Source organism: Schistocerca piceifrons, chromosome 2 (assembly GCF_021461385.2).
Source record: "Schistocerca piceifrons isolate TAMUIC-IGC-003096 chromosome 2, iqSchPice1.1, whole genome shotgun sequence".
Lineage (NCBI taxonomy): Eukaryota > Metazoa > Arthropoda > Insecta > Orthoptera > Acrididae > Schistocerca > Schistocerca piceifrons.
The window spans coordinates 527,213,853-527,226,101 of record NC_060139.1 but is presented as its reverse complement, the minus strand read 5'-3'; the positions used below and the strand labels follow the sequence as shown (position 1 = coordinate 527,226,101).

The 12,249-nt window shown below is 44.6% G+C and overlaps 1 protein-coding gene across 1 annotated transcript in view; it reads left to right on the top strand.

The window, feature by feature from the left end:
• LOC124775549 overlaps window positions 1-12,249 on the top strand; it is a 109,124-nt gene that overhangs the window by 76,012 nt on the left and 20,863 nt on the right. The window contains exon 6 of the mRNA XM_047250379.1: window positions 6,780-7,003. Coding sequence (XP_047106335.1) covers window positions 6,780-7,003 — 224 coding nt within the window. The remainder of the gene's footprint in view (window positions 1-6,779; window positions 7,004-12,249) is intronic.

The window sequence follows — 12,249 nt, the reverse complement described above, 5'->3', positions numbered from 1 at the left end:
CCAACAGGGAAAACAATGGTACATTAATTACAAAAAAAAGGAACTGTGTCAGAATTCAAGTAACTGCTCTTCATTCCCTTGTCCCATGATGCGATGTACGTGATACACATACATCGAATCTACTTTGTCTTACGGACATCAAGTGACCTTTGAAACTTGCACTGTCAAGCAAGGGACCCAAAGCCCCACTCACGAAGACATGTCCCCAGAGACTGGTTGCAAAAACATGTATACAAACAATTCTCTGCAACAGTGTAGCGTTATTTCATTGTGTTTTATGTCTGGAAACTAGTACTGCTATACACGAAGGTCCAAATAGTCTCAAACGCACGAGTACATGCAAATGTGGATGTAGACAACAATTCTGCACATAAGCAGAAACCCCATGGAAACACAAACACTGACATTTTTAAGCAAATAAAACAAAACGCGTATGGTAAAATGATTACACAGTTCCAGTAGTTGGAATGAAGGATTTTAAATACGTCAAGTGATCAAATCGTGCTATCCTCAACAAACGTATTGTAAGCTAGAGACTGGATAAGGGGACCTATTTTACGTTACATTCATGTCCATCGATTAGACATCATCTTTGCCTGAGAGTTCTGCTTTCAACAGTGTTAGCAGTACTGAGAAACAGAATTGTTGCAACTGTTCCATGATTTGCAAGCTAGCGTATGATGGTGGCAGTTCTCAGTCTCCCAAATGACTAAAAAGTCGTAACGACCATACACAAGAGGTGCCACATTTATCGATAGCGCACGGAAATCTTACGTTAAACAGTGGCCCCTGTGTGGGTCACCCCTGAGTTGGCTAACTAGACATAAAATTAATTTAATTACTTCAAACCCACAACGAAAAAATGACATCGTAGAGAATGAGAATGAGTGTCATTGAAAAGCTAATAACAAGGAGCTCCGATATCACAAAGAGATTTATTAACTAATATCAAGGGCAAGGGAGAACAAACATATAAACAGAAACTTCAACATTGTATCATTTGATTAACACGAACTCAGGTTGGTTGGCAATATACTTCGGGAACCGAACTGAAATTTACGTGTAAATGAGACTGGCTACCGTGAGCGGAAGAACGTCAATATAGGCAAGCACACTCTGCTGTATCGTTCCAATGATTGGTCTCTCGGGTGAAGATACAATTAAGCATGCAATGGACACTGGGAGTGACTACTGCGAGTAAAAGGCTGCTATGAATAAAAGGTGGTCGTGAAAACGATTGATAGTCTTCTGAATTTAGCGAAGCTGCGCCACGTTACCGATATAGCGGGTGAAGGACGAGACGCTTTCGTCGGCGTGCAGGCGCTGCTGAAGCCTCGTACTGCGGGAGATGAACCCACGTCCGCCGGTGATTGTCTCACGTCCGCGAAAATATAAAGTCTCGCCCGGCTGTCCGGACGTCTTTACAACTAACTGCTCTCTCCGTAGAATGGGAAGAACTCTAGCGACTTTACTCCGCGACGGTCGAGAAGCAAGTGGTCAAAACCTTCCGAAAAACCCGTTCCCCCTGATGTTCTCAAGTAAACCTATCATGGCCCGGCAGTGGTAACAGTGCCAATCATGTTTTCTAGCAAGGAGGCCCGATCTTCCTCAACCAATCACTGCAGTGCAATACACATTCTGTTCTCCGAAAAAACGGTACACAATGCCTGGAGGTCCTGCAGCCGCAACCCCTGGCGCATTTCACAAGATGAGGGAAGCTTCCTAGTGCAAACAAGCACTGTCTCGTCCATAAAACGATTTAGTGGGCGGCGTTTTGGCGGAGCGAGGCGGCATCTAAGAAACGCGACATCCGGAGAAATTCGTCGTCCCGTCTCACCGAGTACGCTGTTCATGTAATAAACACGTTAGCTGGGCGCCAGCCCGACGCTGCTTTACCTGGATCTGCACATGTGATAAGGAGACCAGGCTCCCACACCCCGTCCAGTCGCTAATAAAGCAGTTATGCCGGCGCCAGGATGCCCGGCGCCGCTAGTTTCTAAAGAAGTGTTATTTCGCATTCAGCCACGGCGTTCCCACCCTCTTGCTTGGCCAACAGCGGAAAAAGGCTGACCGCGAAATGACGGCCTATAAAACACTGCTCTGCCGCGCCCACGGCCCGCTTCGGTTACTACAAAGGAATCATCGAATTCGTTTGCTGATCAGCAGATTTCGCCTGCGTGTCAGCCTGGGTCTGGGAACCACGACATTTCCCTTTCACGGGAAACCACTCTCTCATCCGATCCACCCCAGGTACGACAAACGACCCGCCCTCGCAGCTTTGCTTTCGTCATCAGCTTTCTGCTGGTTCTAAATCTCACAGAAGTTCTCTTTCACACTTTCAGGGGGTACCACTTCTGGAAGGAAGGGTACTGCGGAGAAATGGCACAGACACAATCTGCAGGATAGCCTTCTGTATATTTTCACTCTGTAGTGGAGTAGGTGTTGATCTCGTATGTTACCGGAATTATGTGAAATCCAGTATTCTATACAATGCCTAGGTAATATACAGAATACCTAAAATCTAACGTCAATGTATATTTTATACATTGCCTGGGCATTACATACTTTGTCAGATTGTCTCCTGACACAGTATATAATAATCCCACTATTTTTCTTCCGGCTACCCCTAATTGAAGTAGCGTTTGAGTCTTTGTTTAGTTGTTGCGATGACAGTGTATTGTTGTGCAATGTTCAAATATCATCCCGAGGATATTACCATAATAATTTCCAGTGCATAGAATCCCGCTGTAGATCCACAGATACTATCCCATCATTCTTCCTCATTATTCTTGTATCGGCACAAGGTAGTTTAATTTCAAGACAGGAATCACGCCATGCTGACATGCAACGATAAATAACGAAGTGAAATATCCCAGCTAAGAATCAATGTTGCTAAGAGCTTTGTTTTCCTAGTAGAAATCAGTTTCCAAAACATAGTCAACGATATGAAAAAGGCTAAGATGACCATGAAGAAGGCACCAGGGGACTATTGGCTGCTGAAACACTATGCCGTAATAATGGTCGACAAAAAAACTAAGTTGGTCTATCCTGTTAAAGAAGGTATGAGTCCTATTCAATTTTACGTCACAGACTGCGAGTTATCTGACGAACTCCATAAGGCCCATCTGGCTATGGGTCACGGAGGGCGGGGCAGGATGTTGGAAGAACTTTCACCCAAGTGTAAGAACGTTATACGTCATGATATTGAGCTGTACCTTCACTTTTGGAAGCATTGCCGGTGGGAACCAAAAGGCGTTGTGGTCAAGCCAATGTTTTTTTCCGGAATTCAGTTCCAGACGTGAGGTCGGTCTTATCGATTTTCAGTCCCATCCTCACAGAGAATAAAAGTTTATATAGGTCTAGCAAGATCATCTGACTAATTTTGTAGTTCTCAAGGCTCTGAAATGAAAAAAGAATGGAAGAAGTAGCCTACAACCTCATCGACGTAAGAGGGTTGCCCACAAAGTAATGTACCGCAATTTTTTGTCAGCAGAAAACAATGTTACGAATGCGGAATGTTATGTATGTATTATTTGAGGCCTCCTGAGTGAGCGCGCCAAGTTTCCGTCACTTCCAACAGATAGCATAGATGCAGACAGTTCCAAAATGGCGTCTGTAGGTGATGTACGTGCCTTCCTTGAATTTCTCATTGCAGAGAAAGAAGTAGTGAGGAGTATTCACAAACGCTTGTGCATAGTCTATAGAGCATCTGCTGTTGTCAGAAGTACAGTTAGTCGCTGGGCACGGAGGTGAGGTCATCATAAGGCGATTCGGCGGAGTTCCACGACTTGCAGCGCTCAGGGAGACCATCCACGGATGTCACACATGACGTGTTGCAGCGATCTGATGTTGTCATTCGCAACGACAGACGCATTACGACTCGGCAGTTGGCACTTCATCTGTCAATCAGCAAAGTAAGTGTGGATGCAATTATCCGTACTCTTGGATATTCAGAACAGTGGATCACAAATCGCACAGAAAAAACATTTGTCTTGATTTGTTGCAACATTTTGAAACTGAGGGGTAGGCCTTCTTGTTCCGGACTGTGGCAGGTGATGAAAGCATTTTGAGCCAGAAACGAAACGACAGTCGGTGGAACAGTGTCATTCCCACTCCCCATAGAAGAAAAATTTCGCCGATAAGGACCTGATAACCGTGTTCTGGGATTGCGAAGGTGTGATTCTCACTGATGTGATTCCAAGAGGCGGCACCATTAATTGTTCAAATGTGTGTGAAATCTTATGGAACATAAACCATTAATTCAGAATCGTACGTCAACACATTAAAAAACTCAAGATGCGCTTCCGGTGACTTCGGCCCGACATCAACGCTGGAGATGTTTTTCTGCAACACGATAACGCTCGGCCCGCACAAGTCTGAGGACGGCTAAACACATCGAAAAACAGGTTTCTACAGTATTATCCCATCTACCCTACGGCCCTGACCTAGCCTCCTTGGACTTCCACTGGTTTGGGCCATTAAAGGATGCCATTTGTGGAAGACATTTTGAGGACAATGAGGAGTTGATACACACAATGAGGCACTGGCTCCGCCACCAGGACAACGGCCAGTCGGTGTGGCCGAGCGGTTCTAGGCGCTTGAGTCTGGAATCGCGCGACCGCTACGATCGCAGGTTCGAATCCTGCCTCGGGCATGGATGTGTGTGATGTCCTTAGGTTCGTTAGGTTTAAGTAGTTCTACGTTCTAGGGGACTGATGACCTCAGATGTTAAGTTCAATAGTGCTCAGAGCCATTTGAACCACTTTGAACCAGGACAAGGATTGGTGCCGACAGGGCATACACGCCCGTGTTTCGCGCTGGAGGAATGCCATAGAATGGGATGGAGATTACGTGGGGAAAAAGGGTATGCAGATAAAACACCACTCTTTCGTGTGTGTCTCATTATGTTCAATAAAGAATAGTTGAAGAAAAAAATGCGGTGCATTATTCTCTGGGCAACCCTCGTATTTATGTTGCTCGGTGCTCCAACGATTCTACTGTCTGATAAAGGCAGAAAATTTTGCAAACAATGTGGTAAGCAGCCTAAAGGATTATTGGCCCACCTTGAAGATGGTCTATGCTAAGCCGCGCCTCACACAAAGTCAGGGGAGTGTACAAAGAACAAATCAAGATATTGAAAATATGTTTCATGCTTGGATACAACCTGCTGCAGTGACGGACTGCGGTTAGTCCAGTTTACGAAAGACAGAGCTTTCCATTCTGCAATTAACAAGTCACCACACCAAGCCCTGTTCGGCTGAAAGGCTAGAGTAGGTCTCTCGACGTTGTCCCTGCCTGACGACGTTTTACAAGACAAGATGTAGAATCTGAGGAAGAGCTGGAGAATGTAATAGAGAGCGTACAGACAGCGAAAAGAAAGACGAGATGAATTCTGCTCCCTGCAGAAGACGTAGGTGTGAATGGAGTCCATGATGGAGGAAACCAAAGCAGTGATGAAGCCATGGTTATCGATGAGACTTCCATTCCTGTGTTTACCGAAAATCCTTCTTTTTCTGATATCTTTTACGTCTGCTTAAAAGAAACCATGGGTGCTCATATATGTCAGAAGTTTGTAAGAAACGTTCATGCCATTTGTGTACGTTTTCGTAAAACCGATGACGGCGACGAAGTAGGAGGTTATGGGGTTAGCTTTTTGTCCATTGTTCACGTCAATATTGAGAAAGCTATCCAAAGTGAAATGGAATCGAAATGGAACCTTGAGGTCCATACGAAATAAACGAAAAGGGCTTCTGACAAAAATTTCTTCCTGCACCTTTGTGTACTCTGCGCCAGTATCGATTCCCGACGTCTACAAAGGGCGGGATGACTCAAGCAAACTGTTGACATTTGTTATGAACGTGACGGTGGAAGGCTTTTACCGACTTTCGACTGCAGAAGGAATCTTGAAGCAGCTCTAAGCAAGATCAGAATTCACCGGACGTCCAAAGAACTTGATGAGAGTTGAAGACATTCCTGACCACAAAACACCTCTACGATCCGCAGCTACTTCTCTGTCCACAGAAAACAGTCAGGGATTCTTCAGATGTATCTGCAACACGGAAAGCAAAAATATGAGGTGACATTGTATCAAAAAGAAAATTAAGTGCAATTTCAAAATGTCACTCCAGCCTTTCCTGTTGCAAGAAATAGGTCGTGCCAGTTCTGTTTTGTCTTCTACGGGTAACAGCATTCTGTTCACATTCTTCTATAAATCGCGAAATGTATGCACAAGATCAAACTGCTAAAATGAAAAGTGCTTTTTTCGTGAAGTAGAAACATGAGTAATTACTGCAATAAGTACTTCAGCCTCTGTTCTGCTATACTGTTTTCTAGTAAGAATATTCTGCCCTTTATCTCGTAATTTTGTTCTTTCTGTTTCTAATACATATTAATTAATGAAGTCTTCTCATGATGCGAAATTTTAACACTTTGCGTAAATTGTCGTGGTTATTCTGTATAATACACAGGGGTCGTATAAGCTGCCTACGAAAGGTATGTAAAGTTTCACAAAAAACTTATATTTCATAGTTTGCCTAAGACCATCAGGCATTCTTTATATTACCGAGGCATTCTAAAAAACAACGAAATTTCACGCACTGCTGGTAACATGTATATTTTGGGTCTGGTACACGGCTTCAATCTTCCAGGAAGTTTCAAATCACCGCACACCCTGCTTCTGAGTCAAAATTCATTCTTCATATTCCTACAGTTCAGTATGTGATTAAGCATGCTGACAATATTAGTTTTCCAACTCTTTAAACTCTCATTCCACGTTACAGGCGGCCGCTGTTGAGTGATGCGCTACTGGTCTACCATGGGGAGTATCTCTCCTTTCATGACGACTTCAGTGAGCTGTGTGAGGTGCAACATCCAGAGGCTTCACAAATGTTCGGTCTCGCCGATGCACTGTACAACTTCTATCATCGCTACTGGTATGATAGAGCACTGGACTACAGATCACTGGACTTCAACCAAAAATATAAATATTATACCAAGACCGTGGGTAAGTTTAATAATGGGCCTCATCCATTCCGCATTTATGTACTGATGACAGTCAACCGTACTCTGATTCGAGGAATTAGGTTTGCAAATCACTTCAGGCATTTAGTTTTAGATCTTCCATGACTTTCTGTGTCACACAGGGAAACTGAATGTGTTATTTTCGTCGTCAGTTTTTCGAAGGTTAGCAAATCTTCATTTGGATCTATCAGAAGATGAATACCATATTTTGACGTGCTATTGAGTCTTTCGTTATGCAAGGTGTAAAAAAACTATGTATACAATATTTTAGACTGTATAGAAAACATATAAAAAAACCATTTTTATGTGATAGAAATGTCATAGCTGCTCAGTATCCCAGCGAGGAAGGTTTTGACGCTAGTAACATTCAGAGGTGGTATTCTAACTGCTGTTTGATGGAAATGTGGTGCATTTGTATTAATGCACAGCTGGTATCTACTTTCTAATGACTGTCTAACTCGCTCAGAGTCACAGGTGACTCAAGAATAATGGTTACAGCTTCAACCACATGGGCAACAGCTGATCTGATCTGATGCGTCTATCGGTGTCTCATACACGAAACACTTCAGCTTCGTCCACAAACCAATCTCCATAGGAGGTCAGCAACATCTCTGAAACAACGTTCACCACACGGCAGTTTGAACACCGTCTGTGAACATCGTTATCAGCAAAACGAGCAAAACGTTCATATAACCCCAGTGCAGAAACAGAGCACTGGACAATTGTATCATATAAAGAACTGTTTCTTTTTAAGTTCTCTAAACAGTCTATGTGCACATAATTTTATTTTGTACCGTATATCTTGCTTGTTATAAAAATGAAAATTTGACCTTCTAACGGAACAGCAACATACACAATTTAATTTTTTGTTATAAGTGATGTAGCCTTCTACATTTCTCATACTTTCTATGTTTATTTAATGAGTAATATTTGGCTTTTCTACTGAATAGTTTATTGCACAACATAAGCTTATAATATACACTTCCGGTACAAAGTTGGTACACCTGGAAAGATGACGTCGACTTTGATTCTGTGGCGGCATATGCCACCTGGGGGATAGTAGATGTGCTGGTCGTATCAACGTCGTCCGCCACCAAATTACGTAGTGCAGTAGCTACCAGAGATCTGTCTGTGTCTACCCTCTAACATCCAATGCTCACAGCCAGAATGCTTGTGAGCTGCAGACGTGTGAAGCAAGCAGCCAACGATGCCATGGAGATGCACTAGTGCCTCCTACAGCCAAGCGAGCGAGTTTGGAAGGTTATCAAATCGTGGCCTTCCGAGTGGCGGAATGGCCCTTTTGGTAAAACTTCCATATAATTTGGACGCGCTGCGTCATTTGTGCAGCGCCACTGGTATCAGTGGTCGTGTGAACATTTTGACGCAACCACAGATGAAGTTGGGGATGCCCGTGCAGCACAGACACCTGCAGGGATCTTCCTATTGGAACAGCAGCACTGACAGATTGTACGGCTACCACAGCACAGGTGAAATGAAATGTCGTGTGGCTAAGGCCCCCCGTCGGGTAGACCGTTCGCCTGGTGCAGGTCTTTCGATTTGACGCCACTTCTGCGACCTGCGCGTCGATGGGGATGAAATGATGATGATTAGGACAACACAACACCCAGTCCCTGAGCGGAGAAAATCTCCGACCCAGCCGGCAATCGAACCCAGGACCTTAGGATTGACATTCCGTCACGCTGACCACTCAGCTACCCGTGCCGGACACAGCACAGGTTCAAATGGCTCTGAGCACTATGGGACTTAACATCTATGGTCATCAGTCCCCTAGAACTTAGAACTACTTAAACCTAACTAACCTAAGGACATCACACAACACCCAGTCATCACGAGGCAGAGAAAATCCCTGACCCCGCCGGGAATCGAACCCGGGAACCCGGGCGTGGGAAGCGAGAACGCTACCGCATGACCACAGGTAACAGATCTTGTGAGGCCAGATGTGTCAAGACGAACTGTTGTGAACCACTTATTAGCAGTGGGACTATGGGCACGCTCACCTCTAGCCCATCTTCCAGTCACGCCGTATCATCGACGTGCACAGCTTGACTGGTCCCGTCAGAGGATGACTTGGAATGGCGCACTGTGGTCTCCAGCGATGAAAGCGGATTCTGCTTGCACATCAGTAATGGCCGTTTCCGCGTATGGCGTAGACCTGGTAAGCGCTGTCTAGTGGAGTGCTTTCACCAGGACACATCGGTCCCATCTCAAGCCTTATGGTCTGAGGTACGAAAAGCATTAACTCCCGTTCACCTTTGGTGTTTCTGGAGGGAACGATAACCAGCGCTTGGCACGTGCATAAAGTTGTTTGACCCATCCTTTTGCTGTTCTTGCAACCAGTAGGTGATGTGTTGTTACATCAGGATAAAGCTCGCCCACACGCTGACTGTGAAGTCCAACTTGCCCTGGCCAACACGATCTCTGGGCTTGTCTCCATGTGAGGGATATGCTGGGACGAGAAGTGACTAGCGCAACTCGTCCACTAATAGCTCTTACTCAACTACGTGTACAGGTCGAGCAGCCGTGGCAAACGTATTCCAGGACAGTACTTGCCATCTCTACGATCGATGGAAGCCAGACTCAGCACCTGCATTGCTGTCTGTAGAGGCTACACTACATAGTAATATGGGTGTTTAAAGAGGAACGACAGGCTGATGGACGAAAGTATTGCTCAAATTTAGGATTATTTTCTCCGTAGTGGAGTGTAGTAGACAAATTGGGTTTGTTGCAATGAATAAAATATACATTGAAGTTTTTATTGGTATTTTTATTGAAAAATGTTAATATCTACGCTGCATAATTGAGGATTTTCCCGAGGCAGCTCTGAAAGGGGATAGATCGACGGTTGTCGCTGCACTCCGATTGTGGTTATGTAAAACATGAAATTAACATATCACGTTGAGCCTTACAGATGTAATTTTAGTTCGTCGTAGGGATTTGCAAAATAAATAAATAAATTGATCAAAATTGTAGATACCTTTAAAAAATTTCATTATTGGACGGTTAGGATGAACTGAGCAGAATTCAGTTTGCTTCAAGGGAGACCAAAAATCATTAAAATGGGATTAAAATTGCAGCGTGGGCGACTACAACCATGCCGAAAAACATGGATTGGAGGAAAACGCGTTTAAAGTTAGACAAACATTTATCGTATAAAAAAAGGGACAAAGCTTCCAAATGATATCGATACCAGGTCCATAACAACTAGTCGATGGCCTCCTTCTGCTACTTTGACCTGGTAACTCCTCATTTTCGTCCTCAAAGCCCTTTTCGTTGCTTAGCGTATCTCCGCTGGTGCCATTATCTTCTCAGAATCGGCGCATTTCATCGCCTATTTTGATTTGGAGGGCATTTGCCACGTGCATTAATGCAGTGTGGCCTGCAGTCAATAGACATATGACCAAATTTGAAGCAATGTTGACAATTTCGCTCAGGCTGGATGTTACTTTTGGAACGTATCTCCAAATGAGGCTATTGAAAGTTCTGTTCATATTTTGACTAAAATCGCCCAAACAATGTTCCAAAAAATCATGGAGCGTGAGCGCGGAACCATTTCTCTAACTCCGAGGAGTGCCGTGCACGCTCGGCTTCAGACGCTTGCAGAGTCGTTAATTTTTGGAGTTCTCTCACAATATTTTGGGAAATAATTCTTCAACGTATATACATACGAATTCTGTAATAAAACAAAAAAAAAGATTAGAGTGTTTTCGACCGTAGCCTATTGTTCGCATTGATACCTCATAAGCGCTTGTGCTACTGATGTATAAATATAATTATTCATGTACTCCACATGCACTGTTGCAACATTAAATCTTGAGTGAATTGCAATACCTCTAAAAGAATGTACTAATTTTTTTCCTGTCAGTGTAGTTCTTACAAATGTTAATATTCTGCCCTGCAGTGAGGCTAAGAAAACACTGTGTGAAAGTGTATTAACTGTAGTAGTAATGGCGGTGAAGAATCCCTTTACAAAACCGTAATTAATACGCTGCACACAAGTGAGGGCCGGGTGCGAAATACTGGGCTGTATGGTATAGTTCACGGAGGGAGGCGGCGAAGTGGCTAGCACACTGAAGTCGCATTCGAGAGGACGCCGGTTCAAAGCCGAGTCCGGCCGTCCTGATTTAGGTTTACCGTAATTTCCCTAAATCGCTTCTGGCAAATGCGGGGATGGCTCCGTTGAAAGGTCACCTTCCCCGTTCTTCCCTAATCCGACGCGACCGATGATGTCGCTGTTTGGTCCCCTTCCCCCACCCCCAACCAACCAACAGTGTAGTACACGCTCGCGGTGAGGGGGCCGCCGTGAAATTTGACGCGGGCAAACGCTACAATAGGCGGACAGTATCAGGAGTACTGCCGTCTTTGATGTAACCTATCGTTATTACTCTACTGGCCATTAAAATTGCTGCACCAAAAAGAAATGCAGATGATAAATGGGTATTCATTGGACAAATATATTATATTAGAACTGGCATGCCATCACATTTTCACGCAATTTGGGTGAGTAGATCCTGAGAAATCAGTACCCAGAACAACCACCTCTGGCCGTAATAACGGCCTTGATACACCTGGGCATTGAGTCAAACAGAGATTGGATGGCGTGCACAGGTGCAGCTGCCCATGCAGCTTCAAAACGATACCACAGTTCATCAAGAGTAGTGACTGGCGTATTGTGACGAGCCAATTGCTCGGCCACCATTGACCAGACGTTTTCAATTGGTGAGAGATGTGAATAATGTGCTGGCTAGAGCAGCAGTCGAACATTTTCTGTATCCGGAAAGGCCCGTACAGGACCTGCAACATGCGGTCGTGCATTATCCTACTGAAATGTAGGGTTTACCAGGGATCGAATGAAGGGTACAGCCACGGGTCGTAACACATCCGAAATGTAACGTCCACTGTTCAAAGTGCCATAAATGCCAACAAGAAGTGACCGGGACCTGTAACCAATGGCACCCCATACCATCACGCCACGTGATACGCCAGTATGGCGATGACGAATACGCGCATCCAATGTGCCAAACACGGATGCGACCATCATGATGCTGTACACAGAACCTGGATTCATCCGAAAAAATGACGTTTTGCCATTCGTGCACCCAGGTTCGTCGTTGAGTATACCATCGCAGGCCCTCCTATCTGTGATGCAGCGTCAAGAGTAACCGCAGCCATGCTCTCCGAGCTGATAGTCCATGCTGCTGCAAACGTCGT